Here is a 27,956-nt window from a genome sequence, read left to right on the forward strand (position 1 = left end):
AAATCATATTTACCATACGTTGAAAGGACCTTTCCAAAACTGTTGTAATAAAGCTTTTGCCATAATAGAATAGTTCAATGCCCACATTCACAAGCTTTTGAAACCTTCAGTAGTTGGTAGATATTGCCAATGTATTAAAGATATAACCAACAAGTAACTCCAGGAATATCTGTCATGAATAGCTAAAACCTGTTCATCACCACCTAGGCTGTAGAATATTTATATTTTCACACATTGTATTTTTGCGGGCGGCATGGTGGCGCAGTGCGTAGCGCTGCTGCCTCGCAGATAGGAGACCCAGGTTTGCTTCCTGGGTCCTCCCTGCGTGGAGTTTGCATGTTCTCCCTGTGTTTGCGTGGGTTTCCTCCGGGTACTCTGGTTTCCTCCCACAGTCCAAAGACATGCAGGTTAGGTGCATTGGCGATTCTAAATTGTCCCTAGTGTGTGCTTGGTGTGTATGTGCGTGCGTGCCCTGCAGTGGGCTGGCGCCCTGCCCAGGGTTTGTTTCCTGCCTTGTGCCCTATGTTGGCTGGGATTGGCTCCAGCAGACCCCCGTGACCCTGTAGTTAGGATATAGCGGGTTGGATAATGGATGGATGGACATTGTATTTTTTCTGTTCTGTGTATGTGTTTGCAAGAATTACTTAAAAACACGTTAAATTCACTTTAGTGAAATATAAATACAGTCATATGAAAAAGTTTGGGAACCCCTCTCAGCCTGCATAATAATTTACTCTCAACAAAAAAAAATAACAGTGGTATGTCTTTCATTTCCTAGGTACACCTGATTACTGGGGTGTTTTGCAAACAAAGATTTTTCGTGAAGCAGTATTTAGTTGTATGAAATTAAATCAAATGTGAAAAACTGACTGTGCAAAAATGTGGGTCCCCTTGTAATTTTGCTGATTTGAGTGCATATAACTGCTCAATACTGATTACTTGCAACACCAAATTAGATGGATTAGCTCATTAAGCCTTGAACTTCATAGACAGGAGTGTCCAATCATGAGAAAAGGTATTTAAGGTGATCAATTGCAATTTGTGCTTCCCTTTGACTCTCCTCTGAAGAGTGACAGCATGGGATCCTCATAGCAACTCTCAAAAGATCTGAAAACAAAGATTGTTCAGTATCATGGTTTAGGGGAAGGCTCAAAAAGCTATCTCAGTGGTTTAAACAGTCAGTTTCAACTGTAAGGAATGTAATCAGGAAATAGAAGGCCACGGGCACAGTTGCTGTTAAACCCAGGTCTGGCAGGCCAAGAAGAATACAGGAGCGGCATATGCTCAGGATTGTGAGAATGGTTACAGACAACCCACAGATCGCCTCCAAAGACCTGCAAGAACATCTTGCTGCAGATGGTGTATCTGTACATTGTTCTACAATTCAGTACAATTTGCACAAAGAACATCTGTATGGCAGGGTGATGAGAAAGAAGCCCTTTCTGCACTCAGGCCACAAACAAAGTAGCTTGTTGTATGCAAATGCTCATTTAGACAAGCCAGATTCATTTTGGAACAAAGTGCTTTGGACTCAAGAATTGAGTTATGTGGTTATAAGAAAAAGCGCTTTGCATGGTGGAAGAAGAACACCGCATTCCAAGATAAACACACGCTACTTACTGTCAAATGTGGTGGGGGTTATGTGGCTAGTTCAGAGACTGGGGCAATTGTTAAAGTTGAGGGTCAGATGAATTCAACCCAATATCAACAAATTCTTCAGGATAATGTTCAAGCATCAGTCACAAAGTTGCAATTACGCAGGGGTTGGATATTCCAACAAGATAATTATCCAAAATACAGTTCAAAATCTAGAAAGGCATTCATGCAGAGGGAGAAGAACAATGTTCTGGAATGGCCGTCACAGTCTCCTGACTTGAATATCATCGAAAATCTATGGGATGATTTGAAGCAGGCTGTCCATGCTCGGCAGCCATCAAACTGAACTGAACTGGAGAGATTTTGTATGGAAGAATGGTCAAAAATACCTCCATCCAGAATCGAGACACTCATCAAAGGCTATATTAAAAGGAAGTTGCTACTTTGAAACTCAGCCAGTGATTTAAGAGGGGTTCCCAAACCATATATATGGTTGAATAGTTTACTGTCTAATGTTGCGCCACAGCGTGTGGTTCGTTCATTTGGCAGCATTTAGATCGGGGTAATTACATTCAAGGCATTCGTAATCTGAATCACAATCTGTATGGGTGGTTAACTACCAGGTAACGCTTGTGGTTGGTCAGCAAGTCGGCTAACATCCATATATATACGCAGCGTTAGGGGCTTCGCCTCTGGCACTGACATTCGAGGTTCGATTCCCGAGAGGGGATGCAGTGAGTGTGTACGCCTGATGAGCCCAGAATTAGGGCAAAACACGTGTCGCGTACTCTTTGCGTTATTTGACAGTAAAACTATTTCAACCATTCTATGATCTGCTTCTCGCAACTGAAAAGAGGGCACCGTGGCGGATGTTAGCCGACTTGCTGACCAACCACAAGCGTTACCTGGTAGGTAACCACTCATACAATCAGATTGTGATTCAGACTACGAATGCCATGAATGTATATATCCATCCATCCATTTTCCAACCCGCTGAATCTGAACACAGGGTCACGGGGGTCTGCTGGAGCCAATCCCAGACAACACAGGGCACAAGGCAGGAACCAATCCCGGGCAGGGTGCCAACCCACCGCAGGACTGAATGTGTATATATATATATATATATATATATATATATATATATATTTACATAGAAGAGAACCCCCACATATGATATACCATTCAATGTGTTTTGCTGTCCAGTTATGTATGATGTCAAGCTGTTTGGGTCTCTTCCCATTTTTTGGCACTCTAGACCTGAAAACCCCTCATTTGTAGGCTACTTTATGGACCATATTTTGTGCAGGAAATTACACCCTTACGATAAAGAGTAAACCAGTATGTGTCTTCATCAACAGTGATTAGAAGGACTTGAATTTGTGCATAAAATATCACCTGACTCCAAAGGTTCAGCCCCTAATGGGGTTACTACCTTTCACAAAACTTTGAAAAAATGTGGATCAATTATATTGGCATGTGGAGTTTCGCTTTATGCTATTTCTTGGTTGCTGATCACAAGTATGATAATATTTTTGATATTTAATTCTTTATCAGTGATCCTAGCCATCTAAGATCCACTCCCTGAAGGTTAAAAATGGAATATTTTAAACATAAGCTTGTGGGAGTAGCATTTTAGACTATTTCAAGGTCAGTGACTATGAATATGATGTTAATTTAGATTTTCTATCCTTTACTAGGATTCAAGCCCTCTATAGATCACTCTCAGAGGGTGAAAATGACAAATTTCTTTTACAATTAAATTGAGAATTGTAACATTGAATTGATTTAAAGCACACATTCTAGATATTTCAGATATCTGATGCAACTATTCTTGTTTATACTTTGTACTTTTACATTTCTTATGAACATTTTAAAATAGGCAGCTTATACTAGCTCAGAAATTTTAATAAGTACAAGGTCAACATTTTATTCTTATTCTGCTTACATGCATATACTTTCCTGAAGTACTTCCACTAGAAAAATAGGAGCAGAGCTGAAGTATTTGGGGTGGGGAAGGTCTACGTGATTGCAATGATTTATCATTAAACTGTTCCGTTATATTATCAGAAGGTGAGCAGAAGAGAAGTGGATTTGAAAGGGATACTGAGGCTCATGCTTTATTCATTTGTTTGTTTGTTAATTTGAATGGACGGATCGTGACCATGTTTTAAATAATCTATTTATTTGACAGTTTAAAACCTCTACAGAGATGGTTTTCAATTGTGGATTATTTAATCATTTATTGAGGAAGCACCACATTTTATTTATTGTTTGGACAATGTTGATGAATATAAAGCACTTTTGCACTCCTGTTGTTTGTGTGTCCTCTTTTGCCCTAAGTCCTTCTCAGTTCATGTCTGTCGATGTTCAAGAGGACTTTGCCAGCTGTAGACAACATGGACATCACGGTAGACTCCAGGATTCTGAGCTCTGCTTTAAGTATCACTTAGGTAAAATGTCTAGGTCTTGTAAGTGATTATTGAAAGCCTAAGAAAAAAATCTAGTAATTTTATAAAGTATACTAAATCACAGTAAAATGTAAATTCATGCTTTTATAATGATATTATGTTTAATTTCTTACGGTTTAATTTAGTTTGAAAAAGTGTGGGGTTTATTTGAAGTGACCTTGAGTAAAGGTCTTATAAGGATTTTTATTTTAGCAGACTTTTGGAAAAACAATGTAGCAAAGTTTGATACCTCCTGACTTTGACTAAATACTAAGTACACACTTGAGTACATACTAAATGTACAGTGCATCCGGAAAGTATTCACAGCGCATCACTTTTTCCACATTTTGTTATGTTACAGCCTTATTCCAAAATGGATTAAATTCATTTTTTCCTCAGAATTCTACACACAACAACCCATAATGATGTGAAAAATGTTTACTTGAGATTTTTGCAAATTTATTAAAAATAAAAAAATTGAGAAAGCACATGTACATAAGTATTCACCGCCTTTTCCATGTAGCTCAAATGCATCCTGTTTCCCCTGATCATCCTTGAGATGTTTCTGCAGCTTAATTGGAGTCCACCTGTGGTAAATTCAATTGATTGGACATGATTTGGAAAGGCACACACCTGTCTATATAAGGTCCCACAGTTGACAGTTCATGTCAGAGCACAAGCATGAAGTCAAAAGAATTGTCTGTAGACCTCTGAGGCAGGATTGTCTTGAGGCACAAATCTGGGGAAGGTTATAGAAAAATTTCTGCTGCTTTGAAGGTCCCAATGAGCACAGTGGCCCCCATCATCCGTAAGTGGAAGAAGTTCGAAACCACCAGGACTCTTCCTAGAGCTGGCCGACCATCTAAACTGAGAGATCGGGGGAGAAGGGCCTTAGTCAGGGAGGTGACCAAGAACCTGATGTTCACTCTGTCAGAGCTCCAGAGGTCCTCTGTGGAGAGAGGAGAAACTTCCAGAAGGACAACCATCTCTGCAGCAATCCCCCAATCAGGCTTGTATGGTAGAGTGGCCAGATGGAAGCCATTCCTTAGTAAAAGGCACATGGCAGCCCATCTGGAGTTTGCCAAAAGGCACCTGAAGGACTCTCAGACCATGAGAAAGAAAATTCTCTGGTCTGGTGACACAAAGATTGAACTCTGTGGTGTGAATGCCAGGCATCACGTTTGGAGGAAACCAGGCACCGCTCATCACCAGGCCAATACCATCCCTACAGTGAAGCATGGTGGTGGCAGCATCATGCAGTGGGGATGTTTTTCAGCGGCAGGGACTGGGAGACTAGTCAGGATAAAGGGAAAGATGACTGCAGCAATGTACAGAGACATCCTAGATGAAAACCTGCTCCAGAGCGCTCTTGACCTCAGACTGGGGCGACGGTTCATCTTTCAGCAGGACAACGACCTTAAGCACACAGCCAAGATATCAAAGGAGTGGCTTCAGGACAACTCTGTGAATGTCCTTGAGTGGCCCAGCCAGAGCCCAGACTTGAATCCGATTGAACATCTCTGGAGAGATCTTAAAATGGCTGTGCACCGACGCTTCCCATCCAACCTGATGGAGTTTGAGAGGTGCTGCACAGAAGAATGGGCAAAACTGGCCAAGGATAGGTGTGCCAAGCTTGTGGCATCATATTCAAAAAGACTTGAGGCTGTAATTGCTGCCAAAGGTGCATCGACAAAAGTATTGCTGTGAATACTTATGTACATGTTATTTCTCAGTTTTTTTATTTTTAATAAATTTGCAAAAACCTCAAGTAAACTTTTTTCACATTGTCATTATGGGGTGTTGTGTGTAGAATTCTGAGGAAAAAAATGAATTTAATCCATTTTGGAATAAGGCTGAAATATAACAAAATGTGGAAAAAGTGATGCGCTGTGAATACTTTCCGGATGCACTGTATATATTATTTGCATCTATTATTCAAGTATAGGATCATTATTGTCACACAGAGCACAGTGAAATTCATACTTGCAGATATTTTAAAGGAGAGTTTTGTCAATTCCAGTTATAAAGCATAAAGGCCATTGCCAGCTGCATTAAAAACAGGAGAGTAGGGTTTGTTTCTAAATGCTTTTCATTTCATGTCTTTAATTTTGGTAGCATGTGTGCTGATACTATAGAACACCAAAATATGTCTAAAGTGTTCTAATACTATTAGAACCCTTTATGTTTTGGATACAGTAAGTAATCTTTGTATAATAAAAAGGTAAGTAATTGGGGTAAATTTACGACCGTGAGTCGCACCCTGTCATGGCATCATAAAGGAGATATCACCAGCTGTCTGATCAGCTTGCAATGACACTGGTACCGTAATTATACATCCTTTTCCCTTCTTGGTCACTATTTGTTTTTGTTTTAATTACAATTATACACATGTATGTTTGTGTGAAAGAAATTAAATTAGTAACCCTTTTTTTTATACACTATTCTAAAGGAGACTGTTAAACATCGTACCCTTTGTTTATTATTGTTGTAATTATTGTATAAGGGTTTACTATGCTTATCCAGGGCCACTACTTAACACCATTCCCTGGGTTTACTATCTTAACATTTGAAGACTGTTGAAGATTGTTTTTTTTTTACGCTTATAGTATTTAGACTGTATTGGCAATAGATATCTCAATTTTAATTCACATTCACTGCTGCTGGGGGGCTTGTTTTGTTTTGGACATGTTCCGTCTCTAGGTATGTCAGAGGACTGGGATTTTGTGAAGTGGGGTTCAGCCTCACGTGGGGAGGCAAAACGGGGGATGGGGGGACTAGGGGGGGAGAGAAAGAGAGCAAGCTATCTCTAATCTATCCTTTTAATCCTTATAATCATAATGACCAATGTAACAATAGACTGCATGGCAATAACCCCTGGGAAAATTGGAAATTAAGGTCAAAGCTGTCTCACTTTCGTTTAAGACTACAAAATGAAAAAAATCAAAAATTCAGAATCAATGTCTCCAAGACGGGACAGTTCACTTTGTGAGCTGGAATGTTAAAGGCCTGAAATATGAATTAAAAAGAAAGATTCTCTCACCTAACAGGTCTAAACACTAAAATAGTATTTTTACAGGAGACCCACTTATTAAGCAAAGATCAGCTGTAAAAAGACTGCACTGGACAAATGTTCCATTCCAGCTTTACAAAAAAAAAAAAAAAAAAAAAAACTAAAGGTGTGGGAATTCTTATACATAGAAAAGTCTCATTTATAGTATCAGATGTTGTGTCTGATCCTGAAGGGAGATACATGATTGTCATGGGTAATTTATTTAATTGTAAAGTGATTTTGATAAATGTTTATGCATCCAATGTGGACTATAGGGAATTCATCCAAAATGTGTTTGCATCTATTCCCAGTGTGAACACTTATAAAATTATAATGGCTGGGGATTTTAATTGTGTTTTAAATCCAGACCTAGATAGGTCTCCTGTCACAGGGGCGATGACATCTAGCACTGCAAAGACAATTACACAGTTTGTAACTGACCACAACTTATCAGACCCCTGGAGATTTCTAAACCCAAACTCAAGAACATATATTCCTTCTACTCACCAGTTCATCATTGCTACTCAAGAATTATTTCTTTGTAGATAACCATTTCTTGCCTACGATTAGATCCTGCAAGTACAACACTATTGTTATTTCCGACCATGCCCCTCTGATCTTGGAGATAAAATCATTATGCCCCACATTCTCATCTCGCAGATGGCGTCTTAACCCACTTTTATTAGCAGACGAGAACTTTACAGAATTTATATAAAAACAAATCATTTTTTTTCTAGTGACAAATACATCCTCAGAGGTCTCTGCAAGAATACTTTGGGAAACCCTGAAGGCCTTCTTAAGAGGACAGATTATCTCATATCTTTCCCACAGTAACAAATTGGAAACCAAGCAGGCATCAAAGCTAACCAGCAAAATTACTAGAATAGATCAAGAACATGCCAAGTGTCCAAGTGAGGCACTTCATTGTACAGAAACTGAACAACTCATTTTTAAATCAAGACATCATTACTATGAACATGGAGAGAAAGCTGATAAGATTTTAGGTCAACAAATCCACAAGCAAGAAGTTTGCAATGCAATCCCAGCAATCACCAGCACAAACGGAGACAAAATCATTGACCATAAAAATATAATGTACACATTTAGAGACTACTATAAATCCTTGTAGTCTACTGAGTTTAAAGAAGACAAGACACAATCTAATGCATTTCTGGATTAGAGATACCACAAATACATACTCTTAGTGCAGAGGAATTGGATAAACCGCTGGCGCTATCAGAATTATTAGATGCTATAAAGTCACTTCAGAGTGGGAAAGCAGCAGGCCCCGATGGCTACCCTGCTGAATTTTATAAGAAGTTCTCCACTCAGCTAACTCCCCTCCTATTACCAACATTCACAGAAACTAGAGACAATAATCACCCGCAAAGTCAAGCATCCCAGAGATTTTATTATCCTTGGATGCAGAAAAAGCATTTGATATGATTGAATGGAACTAACTTTTCACTACATTGGAGAAATTTGGGTTTGGCCCGAACATTTGTGCATGGATCAAACTACTGTATACCAATCCAGAAGCTTCAGTTTATATTAACAACATTAATTCAGGTTACTTTAAACTAGAACGTGGTACCAGACAAGGATAAGGATGCCCCTTGTCATCACTACTTTTTGCAATCGCCATTGAGCCACTGGCAGTTCACTGTCGAAATGCTTATGAGATAAATGGGATTATCAGAGAAGGACTTGAACAGAAAATTTCTCTATATGCTGATGATATGGTACTGTATATATCAGACCCACAAAATACTGTGCCTGCAATCCTAACAGCACTAACAGAATTTCAAAAGATTTCTGGTCACAGAATTAATTTGACTAAAAGTGTGCTCTTTCCAATGAATTCTCAAGCACACCATATTAGATTGGACACCTTCCCTTTTATCATTGCAGATCAGTTTAAATACCTAGGGGTAAACATCACAAGTAAACATAAAGCTCTTTATCAACAAAATTAAGCAAGACTTGCATAGATGGTCAACCTACCACCTCACTTTAGCTGGAAGATTTAACATTATTAAGATGAATATCCTTCCTGAGCTTCTCTTTTTATTTCATAACATCAAAGTATAAATCAATAAATCATTTTTTAAGAAATTAGATTCAACCATAACCACATTTATTTGGAATTCAAAACATCCATATATCCAGAGTGACCCTACAAAGGCCAAAGACAGAAGGTGGCATGGCTCTACCTAACGTTCAGTTTTACTACTGGGCAGCAAACATACAAACTATATAAACCTGGACATGGACACAAATAGATGAACATATACAGGCTTGGTCTGCAATAGAGAATAAAATTCTGCAGTACGTGTTTATATTCCTTGCTTTGCTCCCCAATAAATGCAAGTTATCGCCAATACACTAACAAACCAATAGTGCTTCACTCACTCAGAATATGGAAGCATTTTAAGATAGAGAATCTTTTATCGGTTGCACCTCTGCACGAGAACCACCTTTTTCAATCCGTCCATCCATCCATCCATTTTCCAATCCGCTGAATCCGAACACAGGGTCACGGGGGTCTGCTGGAGCCAATCCTAGCCAACACAGGGCACAAGGCAGGAACCAATCCTGGGCAGGGTGCCAGCCCACCGCAGGACACACACAAACACACCCACCCACACACCAAGCACACACTAGGGCCAATTTAGAATCGCCAATCCACCTAACTTGCATGTCTTTGGACTGTGGGAGGAAACCGGAGCGCCCGGAGGAAACCCACGCAGACACGGGGAGAACATGCAAACTCCACGCAGGGAGGACCCGGGAAGCGAACCCAGATCACCCAACTGCGAGGCAGCAGCGCTACCCACTGCGCCACCGTGCCGCCCCCTTTTTCAATCCTCGCAAATATATTCAGTTTTTAATGTTTGGAAAACATTTGTGAATGAATCACTTAGAGATCTGTACATCTGAGGTAAGTGGGAAAAGGATCTCTCACTCAACATCTCAATAAAAGAGTGGAAGGTAGCAATGCAGAAAATTCACTTGAGCTCCATATGCGCAAAGCATACAATTATTCAACTCAAAATTATATATCGAGCACATCTAATAATAATAATACATTTTATTTAATAGGTGCCTTTCTTTCTTAGCACTCAATGTCACCTTACAATAAAATAAAACAACATTAGTAAAATAAAAACAAGAGAATGATAAATCACAAAGCAATAATTAGCAAACAAACAAAGATAACAGGGAATAACAGTGTAGAATTCACAATTGGTATGCTTTTAAAGCACTGAGGAAGCTGATTCTCTCCCCATTTTCTTCTCTCATATCTATATTCACTTATTAATTTATTTATTTACAGTGGAACCTCGGTTCACGAACGTCTCAGTACACGTATAACTCGGTTTACGACCAAAAAGTTCGCCAAACTTTTGCCTCGGTTCACGACCACACACTCGGTATACGAACAAGCCAGTTTCCCTTTCGGTTTGTGCGCGCCGATGATTTCCGCACGTGTTGCATTGTTCTCAGTCAGACGTGCGTGCGTGCTTTCGCTGTGAAGTCTTTGTGCTCTATTTCATTTCCCTTCCGGTTCGTATGTGCCGATTACTGTATTTAAGCACGTGTTCAGCCTCTCCCTGTTCATTGTTCTCAGTCAGACGTGCGTGCTTTACCTGTTAACTCTTTATGCTCTACAGTATTTTGTGTGCTTTTGCAGTTAACCATGGCTTCTAAGCAACTGAAGAGTGGTGAGAAGAAAGTGTTGCAATGTTACTTTTCTCTTTTTTCAAATGTTCATTTTTTTCCCTGTGCTTAAAACTCATTTAAAAAAAAGCGTTTATACAGAGATCGGATTGTAAGGCTATAGCGTGAACTGCTGCAATGTTACAGAGAGAGAGAGGGGGCTCGCGTGCTGCTGAGAGAGAGCGAGCCTGCGCGTGCAGCTGAGCAGGGAGCCTGGGTGTTTGTGTCAGTGTTATTCAATGTTTTTACATTAGTTTACTATTACACTGTGCATTCTATGGTGTAATTAACTATATTTGTGCTTAAAAATCTTTAAAAAAATATATTTACATACAGTTCGTATGGTCTGGAACGGATTAATTGTATTTACATACAATCCTGTGGGGGAAATTGCTTCAGTTTACGACCAAATCGGTTTACGACCAGAGGTTTGGAACGAATTATGGTCGTGAACCGAGGTTCCACTGTACTTATTTTTACTAGGTTTAAGTTTTATTCTGCTGCCCATGCTCTCTTTCTCGGGTGGGGGTTGATTTGTTTTCAATCCTATTCTTGTAAAGTTGATCTATTTGTATGGAATGTTGTGTGATTTAAATAAAATTTAAAAAAAAGAAAAAAAAAATGTAATAATTTTTTCATCTTCTGCTCATCATAGCAAGTATGAATTAACTTTGAGTGTGTTTATTTGAAATGTTTCAAAGAGTGTGGTGGTTATTATTATTGTGAGATGTTTTCTAAAATTTCTGGTCTCATTAAGATCTAGGTAGAGGAATCACTGTCACTACAGAATGATAACAATATGAAGTTTAACCTTTAAGATAATAAAGATGCCAGTAAGGAAAAATCTTGATGCTGAATAAAGTTGCTGTTCTTATACTGCCATCTGGTGGTTGTCATTTGTATACAGTTTATGTAGTGTTTACTACAGCAAACAGTGTAGGTTTGATGCTTTCACTTGTTCTGTTTGTTTTTAGTTATTTCAAACCAGTTTCAAGTATTGTATTTTGTTCCTCAATATAAATATATTTTTTCATTTTAATGATAGTGGAGGAAATGACAAAACAGTAAAAAAGTATTAGAGTTGCCTTTAGCTAATTTTTAAATGGTTGCTTAGATATAAAATTGTATAATGTAGTCTGAGTTCTGTTTTCAGTTTGTGCTATCTAACTTATTTTCTGTTTGATTTCTTTATCCAGTGTTGTGTGCTTTATCATTTTGAGCATTTTTTCATCTTTTTTTATAAGGTATAGCATGCAGTATATACTAACAAGGATTTTTTTAATGCCATGTGTTTTATAATGATATTGTTCTTGCTTTAGCTCTGATTTTGTCTCTCAGAGTTCTTGTTTCAGTATGAAACACCTAAAAGAGAGCTCTACAATGGCAGAATATACTGCAATGTGTACTGCTTTTTTACACTACTTTAACAACATGCGACCACAGTTCAAAAAATGATATCCATAAAGTATATAGTAAAATGACCTTTGCTCTGTCATTTCTTATGCTGATTAGAGAGTTTTTGGTCTAGTCCCTACAGATTTAAAACAAAATAAGTATATATTTTGCAGATACAGGCTATACAGTTCATCTGGAAAGTATTCACAGCGCTTCACTTTTTCCACATTTTGTTATGTTACAGCCTTATTCCAAAATGGATTAAATTCATGTTTTTCCTCAGAATTCTACACACAGCACCCCATAATGACAACATGAAAAAAGTATACTTGAGGTTTTTGCAAATTTATTAAAAAATAAAAAAACTGAGAAATGCACTGTACTATTTCTAGCCTGGACTATGAATGTTTAAAAGATGTGTCTCATTATTTTAAGCAGATTATGTTTGTTATTGCAATATAGTTATAGATCATGCCAAATTGAGAATTTAATGCAAAACTCCACATAATTCCAATGGGATCACAAAATTTATTGTCATTGCATATGTGTATATGCAAACTTAATTTTATGTTCTAATTTAATTGCACAGTTATTTGTAGTTAGTGTGTTACATCTACTAACGTCTGTGTGTCCAGTCCCAAAGCAATCTGATTGGTCATTTTGGCTTTGGTGACACGACTAAATGGGAAAGTGCAAGTGTTGAGACACATAAAAAGGAGAAACAGCATAGGAGACACTCAGAGAGAGTCATCTTCATAGATAAAAATTATTAAACCAGGCAGGAGGCAACAAAGGCATGTAGAAAATAATGACAGAGCGTGAGAAACAGGCTTTACGGGAATACGCTTGACAGAAGGAGGGTCAGTAAAGACATTTACCGACACACACGAATACCAAGGCACTGAAGGTACACATAGGATGCAAGACATAGAATCATTTTAAAATATTTTTTATTACCTATTTTTTACAGGTACCTTTGGCAGTTTGTAATAAGTAGGTATAATTAGAAGTTCTCATTAATAATAAATCAAATTGAATCGGTGGTTTGCATGTTGCATTATACTCCAGGGCTATAGTTCTGGTAGATTTTTTTTTTTCCAGCATTCATACTGCTTACTTATTCTTCATCGATACATCTGTAGTCTCATATTGGCTTAGATATAGTGAATGCAGAAGCATGAATCAGTGGGAAGTGTATGATTGAATCAAACACTAAAAATTTTCAGTTTTATTTTGCACAAATAATACTGTAGATGAGATTTGAACCAGTGTTTCCAGTAATTACAGTCCTGGCATGGTGGTGCAGAATGTAAAATGCTTTATGATTTTAAAATATTGCATTAGCCTGCACAAAAAAGTCATCTTGAATCAAAGGAAATATTCTGAACTGTTGCCTCATAGTAATCTTTGCTGTGAACTTTTTATTGTAAATATTGTGAATGATATATTTGACTTCACTGTTCTAATACTTATGAACAGGTCTTGTTTTGGCTTTCATTGCAGTATTGTTATAACACGTTTAGCTGTGCATGCCTGTTCAGAAATCTTCGAGAATTTTTTCTAAGGGAAACAAAGATTGATTATAGAATGTGTTTAATTAAAAATGAGTGATAAATGGATCCGGCTATTGTTATTTTTGATGCTGTTATTTCATTTCTTTTAATAAATTAAATCAGCAAATAGTATGCTTATCATTACCTGCCTTCTTTATTGTACTGTGTTTCTAACTGTGGTATTGCTTTCAGTTCTTTATGATACTAATTGTATCGGACCAAAGTTGTAATGTTGATTACTGTGTCAAAATCATAATGCAATCAAAATATTAAAAGTACAGTTATTATTTAAAGGAAATTATTATTGTGTGAAAACAAGATAACTGTGGTCTTCAAGTATCCTGTGTTCACAAAGATTCTTTATAAACTTTCTTGGCCATTCTGATGAAGTTTACTCAAAGTACAGTTGTGCAGTTCAAGAGGAAGACTTGGTGCTAAGCTTTTGTGAAACAGTAAAATTTTCAAAAGTACTGACATATCTGCTTGGATATGAAGTTTATACTGTCCAATGTTTATATAGGAATTTGACGCACTGCCACATTTTCTGAACCCACTAATTCATTGTACATTGTGATGCTTCTGGGGGAAAAAAATAATATTGGAGTTGCATGTGAATTAAAATACAAAGTATGCCCTGCTAGAGAAAGAAAAAAGGTAAAGTTTTCCTTTAAGAGTGGAGCAATAAGAAAATGACTACATAAAGACAGAAAATAAAAAAGTGCGGCACACAACTACACCTTCTGCTGCAGTAGAACGAGTGTCTGTTAATGTGTTTTTTCTGTTTTTAGAAGTTGTTGATAGAAATGAAAACTGACAGCAGATCTTTTATTCATGGAACTTTAGTACACCAAAAGAAAGATTGATGCTACTTATGTAACCTCTGCCATTTGCACAGAAAAAACATGTAAACAATAATGCTTTTGTTTTAACAATTTTTTAAATGCTCTGCTTTTAGTTAAGAATTGTTACCTTTATGTGGCCTTCTGAATTATTTATCTTTTTTTACTTTTAAAGAGTTTATACAGATATTAAATATTATATTTATATTTATTTTTATATATTTATATTTAAACCTCAGGAAAAGTGTGAGCACCTTGCATTGCTTAAAAATTTCAAAAGATTTGACGATTCCATTAATAGATCGGGCTCCAGCAGACCCCCGTGACCCTGTGTTCGGATTCAGCGGGTTGGAAAATGGATGGATGGATGGATTAATAGATCATATGCTACAAAGTAGCGAAAGCAGCCTTTCAATTACATAAACAGTGAATTGAACTGATTTTCTGAAAAATAAATCTAAATGCCTAAGATCTGTACCTTCTAGTGCAGTTGGAGTAAGTGCAAATTCAGCATCCAGCAGTTCCCTGAACCTGTACTGTTTGTAACAATAATACATACACAGAGACCCCCAATTAATGGTCAATGTTACCTTGACAATTCAGAGATGCAGGCTGACCTTGTTGTATGTCCAGACAGTTAGTAGAACAGTAACCAGGTGCTGGTAAATTAGCAGTAAGCAAACCCTTTGGACTTTTGAAACCAATTTAGAGGCTATGTAATTTATGTAAAACCAAAAAACATTTAACACTTTGATTATTGTCATTGATGCACAGGGTAAATTCTGAGGCTAAACAAATCCGAACAAAATCAGTGCAGACCTTATAAATATCCTGTTCACAAAAGCATACTATGGAACCATAATTCAGATTACCTCCGAGAATTTGTAACCTGTGTCATACACAGAACTTTAAGAAAAGAGAATATGAGAAACATACAGTAGCTTGGATATAAAGCAAAAATCAGTGTAAATGATTTAATCAACAATCAATGCAACCTCTACAAAGGTATTATTATTATTATTATTACAACTACTACTTAGTTTGGCTCTTAATATTGTCAAGGTTTGGGTCGCAGAGTTGTGCAAAGGCCTGAAAGGTAAGACCAGATTTCCAAGGAACAATAGCTGTATTGCTGATCAGGCAAAAAATGTCTCAGACTTTATTCAAGAAAGAGTTTCTCTTCAGCACACAAACACACAGGTTACAACTGGCAAACATCCTGCTCTGGCTTCCTTCTTCAGTTTAAAAGAACATAAAGTCTTCCTTGTCAAGCAGGTTCAGCAGCTCGAAAGTAGCAGCTGGGGCAGATGCAGTCTGCAGGAGATGGGACAAAGAAGTGAGCAATTAAGCTGGATGGAACTCAGACTTTTAAATATTCTAAATATCATGCGAGAAGCACGTTACGCGGTAATCCTGCAAACCTGTAGTTGATCCTGCAGAAGGCCGGTTAAGAGTTTGTTTGTTTCATACTGAAATACTGTTTAAGTGGGAGTATTTGAAGGGCAGCTGTGTTTTTTGCCACTGATTTACTGTTTTACAGAGTGTCAGCATGCAGCAGAGGAGCTACCACGATGATCAGCAATAAAGGTATTGTTCCTTGGAAACCTGGTCTTATCTTCCTGTCTCTTGTGCAACTTTGTGACCCAAGCTTGACAAGTGGTACCAGAAGTGGGGTGTTACACAGATGGATCCTCAATACACTCAGCACATTACATGGTAGGAATACACAACAGAGGAGCTACCGAGCTGTTTTTGAGCGACTGCCACCGCCACTGGCGAATCGAAGGTGACTCATATTGGTGGCAACACCATTCACAATATATAAACTTTCATGCAGTGTAACTGAAAAATATGTTGTCTGTTTCCTTTTTCAGTTCTTTCATCAGCTCTTCCATCATCAAACCCTGCTTGCCTAGTGCTAGAACAGCATGATAAGCTAATACCCATAAACTGGTTTTTATTACCTGGGCACACTACTCAAGCAGTCTCAATACCAAATGGCACTCCACACCACGTTTGGCAGTTTTATGTGCCATCACATAACTGTCCTTTGATGCAGATTCTTTCATAAAAGTTTGGTGAAACTATTTTCTAGAGCTTTCTGTTTCACTGCAGGTTTTGCCACCTTATATTCCTTTTTGTGAGCAGATGTATTGCTGCCATAATTTTAATGATTGCACAAAAAAAGTATGACTAGTGTAATACTGCTCTGGTATTGGTAATGGTCTGGCATATCAGCTATAATACTTTCTGTCCCATATGGTAAAGAAGTATTTTGATATCTGTTCTTGATGTCATTTCAAATTTATGTTTTTTGCTGCCTTAATTTGCATAACTCATACAGGTACAAAGCAGCTTTGGGTTCAGTTAAAGCTGTATTTTGCCACATACAAGGTAACATGACTATTTAAGGTTTTCTGCTTCTAAGAGCCCACCATAAGCAAGCTTTGATATCTTACGTGAGTATTTACAAACACCTGTGACATCAATTGTCCTGAACATTATGGTGCCCTGAAATGAGGGGTCCATGTATAAAAAGTGTTATTATTTCTTTATGGTGTGACCGAAATGTATGCAAATACCCTTATATTAAAGTTTACAATGGTTACTTTAATCATGTCTGAATTATCTGATTTTGTAAATAGGAGGAAAACGGGTCTTTGTCCCAAACATAAAGGAAGGCACTGTATGTCTAAAAATGCTTAATGGATGTTCATTGGGCTAAACAGTTTTGAATGACTTGAATGGATCAGGATATCTGTGTTGAAATAAATTGCCTAATAAAGGCACAATTTTGTGGGCAATGTGTATTCTGAAGGAGAAACCCCTTAAATGGATTATAATCTGAGTAAGTTAACAAATTTGTAAAAGCAAGTGGCAAGTGTTGTTTTCTTAGGAATATATATATATATCCACACACAAATTTGATTTGGTTTCATTCTTCCTTATATTTTCTAAACTTTTTAATTTTTTTTTCTCTCCTAATCATTTGACTTTAGGAGAAGCTGATGTACTTCCCTGTATTCGTAAATGCTAAAAGGCACTCTGAAGATGAAACAGAAGAAGGCCTAGGAAGCTTGCCTAGGAACATCAATTCAATAAGTTCACTGCTGCTTTTTAACACCACAGAGAATCCGTATGTATTGACCATCATCTTCAAATTGACGCCTTTAATAAACTTAACTCTGCATCGGACATGTTTTAGATAGCAGCTGTTGCAATTGAGGCGAATCAGCTTTAATTATCTAGTACTCATATTGGAAGATATATGTGTATGTATGCAACACGTGTACAGGAACATCGCAACGCCGTCAGAAGAAAGGACGCACTATCTTTGATATATGCACATACTAAATCGACAGGACACACATTCAACTGGGACAACGTAAAAGTAAAATTTAAGGCCAGTACAAAAAGCGCCAGAGAGTTGGCCGAGTCTTGGCTATCAGATGAAAACGCCATCAACAGACACTTGGACATAAACCCAGCATATGCCAACTTAAGAAGGACATATACACATTAATTAAACTATACAACCCCCCCCCCACCCCCCTTGATTATACTGACTTAGTCACCTCCACCCACCCCCCCCCAATGTACTGAATGTGTTGCTATATATTGCCTTTGATTCTTGTAAGTCTAAGCATTATCCTCTGATGAAGACCCCTGATAGCAGTTGAAAGCTCAGGAATAAAACTATTTTATGATATGTGATTCGTTTTTTCTCCCTTTGTGGATCTCCAACTGTAAGTATGTATATATGTATATATATATATATATATGCAGCTGGAGAAAAAAATGAATCACGTATCATAAAGTAGTTTTTATTTCTGAGCTTTCAGCCCCTGCCAGGGGTCTTCATCAGAGGATAATGCTTAGACTTACAAGAATCAAAGGTAATATATAGCAAAAAATTACGTGGGGAGGTGGCTATGTCAGTGTGATCAGGAGAGGGGGGGGTGTACAGTTTATTTATTATGAACATGTTCTTCTTAAGTTTGCATATGCTGGATTTATGTCCAAGTGTCTGTTGATGGCGTTCTCATTTGATAGCCGAAATTCGGCCAGCTCTCTGGCACTTTTAGTACTGGCCTTAAATTTTACTTGTACATTGTCCCAGTTAAGTGTATGTCCTGTTGATTTAGTATGTGTATAGATCAATGATAGTGAGTCCTTTCTTCTGACGGCGTTGCGATGTTCCTGTATACGTGTTGCGATTGTTTTGAAGTTTGTCCTATGTATACCGCTGAGCAAGAATTGCATGGAATACTATAAACTGTGTTTCTGCTGTCGATTTTTTGTTTTTAGCATTAAAGAGGACCGTGCGCAAATTGTTCGTGGGTTTGTGTGCTATTCTGACGCCTGATTTACAACATGTTCCCGATAAAAGAACTGCCAAGCGAATAAGGCTTACTCAATGCCAATTTTACGCGTACAGATTAGCAATGAGGAATACATTTAGTATTTTGCACTCCAGCGGCAAACTATTCCAACAGTACGTTGTAGATTTGTATGTTAAAACAGAGGGCGCGTGTCTCAACTATCTCAGATTATATCAACAAGATCTGTGCATGGAACAAAACGAAGGACATTCAGACGCATTACAAGCAAACGCTGAAAATAACAACGTACGTGTAGGCAAAATGATCATATTACCGTCCACATGCCCAGGAAGTCCAAGATACATGCAACAAAACTATCAGGATGCCATGGCCATAGTACGTAAATTCGGAAAGCCTGATTTATTTATCACTTTCACATGTAATCCTGCTTGGCCGGAAATTCTACATGCACACTGCGACTTTCCAGAAGTATTTATTTCTTCTTGATTTCTGAATTCCTTTCTCACCGTTTTCCGTTCCTATTCTTACACCGCCGTATGCTACGGCTAGTATATATATAATATGCAGTCCCTTCCGGAAATATTCAGACCTTTCACTTTTTTCACATTTTGTTATGTTGCAGTCTTGTGCTGAAATCAATTAAATTAATTTATTCTTTGATCAACCAATACTTAAAGCCCAAGAATTACAAAACGAAAACAAGGTATTGGGAAAAAAAAAACTGAAATTTCATACTGACACAAGTATTCACACCTTTTACTCAGTAATTCGGTGAAGTCCCTTTGGCAGCAATTACAGCCTGGAGTCTTTTTGGGTTTGACATGACAAGCTTCACAAATCTGCAATTCTTCTCTGCAGATTATCTCAAGCTCTGTCATGCTGGATGGAGATCGTTGGTGGACAGCTATGTTCAGGTCTCTGAAGACTGAGCTGAGACTGGCCTACTGAAGAACATTCCCACCTCTTTGTTGTCTTTGCTTTAGGCTTAGTGTCCTTATCCTGTTGGGAGGTGATTGCTTGGCCCAATCTGAGGTTCAGAGCACTCTGGAGGAGGTTTTTATTATAAGGGTATTTCTGTACTTTGCTCCATTCAGTTTGTCCTCAGAACCCCTGCTGCTGAAAAACCACTCCATTACTTCAACATTGAAATAGTATTGTGTAGTTGGTGAGCAGCACCCAGTTTCCTCCAGACTTGATGCTTTGAATTGAGACCAAGCAGTTCAATCTTGGATTCATCAGACCAGAAAATATCCTTTTCTCATAGTCTGGGAGGTTTTTAGGTGCCTTTTTGCAAAATCCAAGCAGGCTATGAAGTGTGGAGTGTTGCAGTGGTGGTTGTCCTTCTGGAAGTTTGTCCTGTCTCCACACATGCTCCTTGGAGCTCAGCCAGAGTGACAATCAAGTTCTTGACCACATCTTTTATCAAGGCCCTTCTCTCCTGATCGCTTAGTTTGTCTGAACAACCAGCTCTAGGAAGAGTTGTGGTTGTTCCAAACATCTTCAATTTAAGAACTATGAAGGCCACTGTACTCTTGGGAACCTCCAATGCTGCAGATATTTTGTAGCCTTCCCTAGATCTGTCTTGACATAATCCTTTCTCTTAAGTTCTGCAGACAATTTCTTTGACCCAGTGGCTTGGTTTTTTTTCTGATACACAAACTTACAGCCATGGGACCTCCTATAGACAGGTGTGTGCCTTTCCTAATCCTGTCTAATCAGATCCAATCAAGGTGTGGAAACATCTCAATGATGATCGATAGAATTGGATGCACCTGAGCCAGATTTGAAGTGTAATAGCAATGAGTCAGATTACTTGTGTCATTGTGATCTTTGAGTTTTTTATTTAATTTCTAAACTCATGTTTTCACTTTGTCATTCTGGGGTGCCAGTTTTTGTTTTGTCAAGAGAAAAAATTAATTTAAACAATTTTAGGAGAAGGTTGCAGGGGTCTGAATACTTTCTGAAGGCACCGTATATTTGTACCATTTATTGGAGATTAATATAGTCTAAACTCTAAGCCTTTACCTTCCTTTTAATTCAAAGGTTACCTGGAAATAAAATATTGCAAATATGTACCGTATAATATATAATGATATCAGGTTCTGGTGCCTCACAATGATAAGTAGGGTAAAGCTGGTTTCAGAGTCTTATTTGATGTTTGTGTAACAATATCATTCGAGTCTGATCAAATGCCTGCCTATAGATTTGTCAGTAGACATTCACATTTTACTGTGTAGCATATTAATTGTATACTGAAGTGCTGCACTTTTTTGGTCTTGCTTATTTTCTGGCATAGTTTTTAGTATTAAAACAGTAAAATACTATCATACAACTTGTTAGTATTGATCACATAAAAAGGAAAAAAATGTGACATGAAAAAAGAAGTGGTCTTCGGTTGGCAGAGGCAAAAAAAAAAAAACAACTCCCAGTGGCACTCAACAAGGTAAAATGTATTATTTTTTTGCAAAGTGTAAATTAATAAAATCAACAGGGAGGATTTAATAAACACAAAAGCTTTATTTTAATTTTGTTAAAAATAGATTAAATGAAAAGCCACAATAAATACCACATTTATATAGAAAAATATGAATAAAGTATAATACAAACAAACTAAAATAAAAAGGTCTTAAAAATGAGAAAGTAAATAAAATGCTAATAAATGTAAGGTGCAGATGGTAATAAAAAATAAATACAAATTGCACATTGTCATATTAAAAAAATGAAAAACTGCAAATAATAGAAATTTTAAAATAAATGTCCATGTATTAATGTAGGGTATTATTGTAACTTTGCAAATTGTCGTTTGTGTGCTTTGGCTACAGCAAATGCAGACCTTCAAACACTGCACGCTATTGTAGTTAGAACTCGGGCTGAACGCCTCTTCTGGCACGTGGATTTAAACAGCTATAAAAATGGAAGCTTCTCTCACCAGAGGCAACAGTGATAAGAACAGTCAGAACTGCCGAGGGACTACATTTCGACTTCTTAGAGTCAAGAAACTGAAGGCGAATCAGAAATGGCTGAATTGTCTAAACAAATCGAGAACTTTTGCTTCCATAAATGTAACATGCTCTTCATGATTTTTGATATGTCCTCTAAGTACATTTAACATCACTAAAAAAAGTAATATTCATCACAAACATTGACACTTCCACAACAGAGATTGAAGCCTGCCTTAGAAGGGGTTTCCAACCAGGTCATTGTAGTTTGGCGATGCTATGCTTCAAATGGAATGTCTTTGCAGTAAGTACCTTTGTAAATGACCCCTTGTCCTGGTGGGCTGATTCTGAAGGCAGTCCCAGACCATCACCTCAGATTGAAGAGGTGTATGTCAGATTGGCGTAAAAATGTGCACTAAATATTGACTGAAAATATGTATAGCATCACATGATTTGGTACTTCTGTGGGGTAGGGTTGTTTTTTTCCACAATTTTGGTTGGAAAAGTAAATTATTCCACTTTGTGTCAGAAGAATTTATTTAAAAGTAAAGCATTATTACTTTCTGAAAATACTAAACAATTGAAAAAGTGAGCATTACACTTTTTCTTTTGTCATTAATGATTAGTTATAGTTTTTGTACTGAGAACAATTGCGGGAACAGAACAATTAAATGCACCCCAGGCCTGCTTCTGTATTTTAAAGTCCTTAGCAGAAGAACATCTGCGCCTAACTGCACTTACATTATGAATAAGTAGTACTGCAATTAAATTGGCATACTGCCTGTGTTACAGATTCCATGGTGGTATAATTAATTCATTTCTTGAATTTTAAAGTATTTAATTAAAGTCAGATGCCTGGATAACGTGTTTAAATGTTTTAATACCCATTTATAAAAACAATGGTGGGCAATTTACAGTACTTTTCATATAGCATCACTTCTGGTGTAGAAACATTATTTTATTTATTTTTTAGACTTTTACAAGGGGACAGGGGATATACAGGACATACACCTCCTTAATGTAGACTTTCATTTAGTTTTGTTGGTTTATTTTTTACATACATAATTTAAATATATTTGATTGAATTTAGTATGCCTAACCCATTAACATTTTTGCTTTTCAAGTTATAAGAAGTATGTACTCCTGGACCCACTGGCAGGTGCTGTGACAAAAACGCACACTACACTTGAAACCGAGAAAGAAGAGAAACCATTTGATGCCCCGCTGTCCATTACAAAACGCGAGCAGCTTGAGAGACAGGTAAAATACAGTGCTTTGTGGATTACGTTTCAAATTTCAGATTGTAATCATTTGTGCAAATGTAGTCCTTTAATTTAAAAGGCATTAAAAACTCAGTTACAGGTCGTTTTGTTTGTTCTTTTACTATTCTTACATAGGTTCATTTCAGCATTTCATATACAGTGCACTGTAAAAGTGTTCAGCCTCTTGACCAGTTATTTTAATTGTACTAGTTAACTATATAACATTTTAATGTCAAAGCACGGAAACTAGAAATTGTTTTTAATGTGACATTATGTTATGTTGGAGAAAAATTCTGAAGAAGTCTTTTTTCATGTGTGAATAAAAAAAAAATAATAAAATAGATCTTTTTTGTGTTTACATAAAGCAAGCCTTTGTTGTAGAAACATTACATGTCTTTAGTAGGTTAGCAACTACTGGGTAAAAACTGAATCTTTTTAACACAACTGCATTTCCAATGCACTCGACCCCCAGAAATGAAGCAGAATTTGTAAAATTGTGAGAGCAATGCATTCTGTTCAGATTAGTGCTGTGCACTTACAAAATGGGACTGTACCAAATGTACAGTGTAGGGCAGGTATGGGAGCCTGGAGCCAGCTTCTGTGGTGTGACCATGATGATACAAAACTTTAATTTATAGCTTTTAATATCTTTGCATTGTTCAAGATTTGTACTTCTAAGTGTGTTTTGCAAAGTCAGAGTTTCTTTTACTTTGTACTTTTTAAGTACAGTGTTATGTACAGCTCCTTTACCTATTATATCCTATGGTACATATTATATCCTTTATTTAATCATATGATTGAAATTATTTTTAATTCTTTTAATGAGCATGGTCATTGTATAATAAACATACTCACTCCATTTTAGTAGTATCCAGTATTGGGTAGGAAACCATATATGCCTATAAAACAATATGAATTTTTTTGAGATGTTGATTTAAAAGGGTCTAGAAAAATTTCTTGGACACTTTGGTCTCTGCACATTTTTAGCCACACATTCATGTTACAAACCTCTCATTCAGGCTCAGATACCTCAGGTATTATGAGGTGACACCAAACCAGGTCTCTTGCTGCTCTAGTTCTTCCACTTCAAGGTCCAATTTCTGATATATTCTGCTGTTGCGCTGTTCTGTCTGCTATGTTTCGATCTGTAGTCTGTTAGCTTGAAAGACTCTGGCCATTCTCATCTGACCTCTCTCATTACCAAAGAGTTTTCCAACATATCTGTCACTAACTGGATATTTACTGTTTAGTGCACTATTTATTCTCTAGAGAATGTAGTGTATAATAATCCTAGGAGATCAGCCACTTCTAAGTACCTAGAACCACAATTTTTTGAGATCAACATTCATATCATTGTCACATTTGCTTAAATGGTATGTACCACTCGTTCTAAAGTTTAGTCAGACAGCAACTAAATATCTTAACCATGTCTGCGTGCTGTACCTGGGAGGCAAGTGGGTTTGGCATTCGGGTGTCTTAATTGTTCCTTTCTGAAGTGGACACCGATGTCTGTAAATCTTCCCAAAGTAGAATTCTTCACAAGGTCTTTTCAAAAACTACCTGCCCCTTCCTGATTTCCTCCATTACCACAGTGATGGGTTACATTTGATCTGTATGTCATTTTAAGCATTCATTGATAGATCTCTTTGATAAATTTTTAGAAGATACGATGGTGTATCAAAACAATGCTTTATAATGGATTTATAAAGTCTTTAATATATCAATAAAATAGTAAAATGTACTATTTTCCCTTGGTCTTAATTAATAGAGAGGAAGGTTTCTGAATTTTTGGGGAAACGCACAGTAAAAAAAAAAAAAAAACTAATTTGATTTTTTTTTTTCCTCCAGACTGCAGAAAATTATTTCTATGTACCAGATCTAGGCCAGGTGCCCGAAATAGATGTGCCATCCTATCTCCCAGACCTTCCTGGAATTGCAGATGACTTGACCTACAGTGCAGATTTAGGCCCTGGGATTGCACCATCAGGACCAGCAGGAATCATCCCAGAACTGCCATCATTTTCAACAGAAGTAGGAGAGCTCAACGGCTCAGGTGTTGATTCAAAGCATTTGCATGTGCATATTCCTGAGAATTCAAAATTTGCATTTAGGGATCCTTAGGACAAGTTATGATAATGGATGGATTGACCAATGGATGTTCAAATAAATGTTAAAATACTTCAAACAGAGTTCCTTAGAAAAAAATAGAAATGATTAAGGACAGGTTGTATTCAATTTGATAGGCTACAACACATAGTAAGCCTGATATGAGGTTTTAATTGATTAATTGTCCATAGAGTCGACAATGTATGAAATTAAAATGGAGATGACCATGGTTGCCCAATGGGTAAAGTATGGAAGTTTAATGGCTGTTTTGGGCCCAAGCTGTGCTACTGATAAACTTTGTTTGTATTGCATATCATAAATCTGTGAATGTACCGTAACATACACAGCCTGGCTGAATCCAAGTTAATATCTCCAGTGGGCAGTTGACTGGATGCCAGTGTATTTCAGGGCTTACAAGCAGAACCACTCTCACACACATTCAAAGTGCTAAGTTGTGGTCAGCACTTGAAAGTTTACTGTATTGTATCATATGATATATTTTTCCTAAAATGTGCCCAAAATAAACCAAAAACCTCTGTGAACACCGTTCTGTAACACATGTACTATCCTAAGTCAGCCCTTTTAATTTTGTAAGAGTACACAGCACCTGTTGGGAAGGTTTTTTAGATCATTTATAGAGATTTTTAACTTCATTATATCTGTAATGTTTGCATTGTTGAGCCTCTTCAGCAAAATATTTCTTTATTATTAAAATTAGTAAAAAAAAACAATTTTACAAAATTAAGTTCTGAAAGACTAATATGCCTATAAATAATGATAATTAGCAACTTAATAATTAAGTTCTATTTTTTTTTTTTTTAATGTCTTCAGATATACCATATCGGGATGTAGGTCTTCCTCCTCCACCTCCACCACCCCCACCACCTCCTCCACCACCATCATCTGAAGCCACCTTCCTAAATGCATCTACACCACCAGCTCCCCCTCCACCACCACCTCCACCTCCAGCGGTGACTGGTCTCAGTGGAGAGATCGCACAGCAGACCCCAGGTATTTATTGAACATCATTCACTGTTACATCATCACTCTTTGTGCTTTAAAATACACATCTACTGTGGAAAATGCCAGCAATTGTGTTTCTATCTATTAGCACTTTATTAAGTATGTATTTATTTTACATATTATAGTTATGTTTATTGTATATGATTTTATTATGTACATATTAGTAATTAAAAATAAAATGTGCTATCATCCATTCATTTTGCCATTGTTTGTATCATGTAAATGACTTTCAACAAAGAAACAAAATGTTCAGACTAAAGTATGGTTTGAATACTTATATGTGCACCCAATATTATGTATCAAACAATATTGACATCTAAAACAGTTCCTATATCTGGTATATGCCTAATCATCCATCCAGCCATCCATTTTCCAACCCGCTGAATCCGAACACAGGGTCATGGGGGTCTGCTGCTATCAGTTTTTTATTTGGATTTGGATTACAAGCCAAGCTGTTGTTTTCTTTCTGAAGTGTTTCGTTCTTTGTTTTCAGCTTAAAAATTGCTTACAATGTTGTTTTTATTTCCTCTGAAAACAGTAAGTTCTTTAGTAGGTTTATATTTTAAATACATAAGAATATTTTGTGCTATAGTAGACTTTTTCTTATGGAAGAGTTGTCCATTTATTTAGTAAGTCTATGATTAACACATACTGAAATAAACAAAAGGTGTTTTTAAAAGAAAATGATGTTTTTCTGGTTGAGAAGAGTACTTGTTATCCGTTACTTGCCTCTTTCCTAATCGAGTTAGGAACTTTTTATGAAATGGCAGTCTTTATGAAGTACTGTATTTGTAGGGGATATCTGGACAACTTAGCTGTTAGCTGAACAAACGAGCTTGATGGAGTGTATGATCTCCTCTCACTTGTGAAATCTCTGATGTTCTAATGACAAACAACTTACATTTCTGTCTGAACAGTCTGTGCTACTGTATATGCACAGCTAAATTATACAATCAACAATGAGAGTGAATTAACCCATTATATATTATTATTATTATTATTTCAGTATATAAGTTGATCCACAATCTCTGAACTCTCATGCATTCACTGATCAGCTCCCCTATTGCCTCTGCATGCATTACTGTTTGTTATTAAAATTCTATTTCCTAATTCACTTAATATTAAAATTATTATGATTGAACATGGCATATTGACTGGTTGTTCATTTCACTGAAAGAGACAAAAAAAAGTGAAAATATGGGGCCAGCAAAAAAAAAAATGTATGTATTGATATACATATATATTTGGGCTGGGAATTGATAAAAAAAACTTAATCACATAAATTTATGTAATTAATTGAGATTAATTGTATCTAACATTAAAACAGAATTATAAAATTAATACATAAGTTATGAAGTAAATACACACTGAATCATAAATTAATGTAGAATCAACACAAAGGATTTAAAAAACTGGCATAGTTTAAACTTCAAAAAAGTGTAATTTTTATCTTTGCAACTTTTCTGTAGCATTGCACCAGGCAACTGCCCACCCCCTTTCCTTCCACCCCTCTGCACCTGTGTCAGTATGTATAAATCAAGAAAATCGACACCAGTGCTTTGTTTTGACATGTGGTGTGTTGTTGTGTACCACATAATACAAATTTTAAACCTTTAAATAAAAATATTATTTCATAAAATTTTGAAGGTAGAATGTTGATAGAGTACTGGATGTGTATGTAATT

At 36.8% G+C, this 27,956-nt stretch overlaps 1 protein-coding gene across 1 annotated transcript in view; it reads left to right on the forward strand.

Moving 5' to 3' along the window:
• The window catches only part of wash1 (WAS protein family homolog 1), a 167,887-nt gene that overhangs the window by 107,562 nt on the left and 32,369 nt on the right, over positions 1–27,956 (forward strand). Inside the window, exons 5-8 of the mRNA XM_028809261.2 lie at positions 17,599–17,735; positions 23,006–23,141; positions 24,992–25,196; positions 26,081–26,260. Coding sequence (XP_028665094.1) covers positions 17,599–17,735; positions 23,006–23,141; positions 24,992–25,196; positions 26,081–26,260 — 658 coding nt within the window. The remainder of the gene's footprint in view (positions 1–17,598; positions 17,736–23,005; positions 23,142–24,991; positions 25,197–26,080; positions 26,261–27,956) is intronic.

The sequence above is a fragment of the Erpetoichthys calabaricus genome, chromosome 1, assembly GCF_900747795.2.
Source record: "Erpetoichthys calabaricus chromosome 1, fErpCal1.3, whole genome shotgun sequence".
Taxonomy (NCBI): Eukaryota; Metazoa; Chordata; class Cladistia; order Polypteriformes; family Polypteridae; genus Erpetoichthys; species Erpetoichthys calabaricus.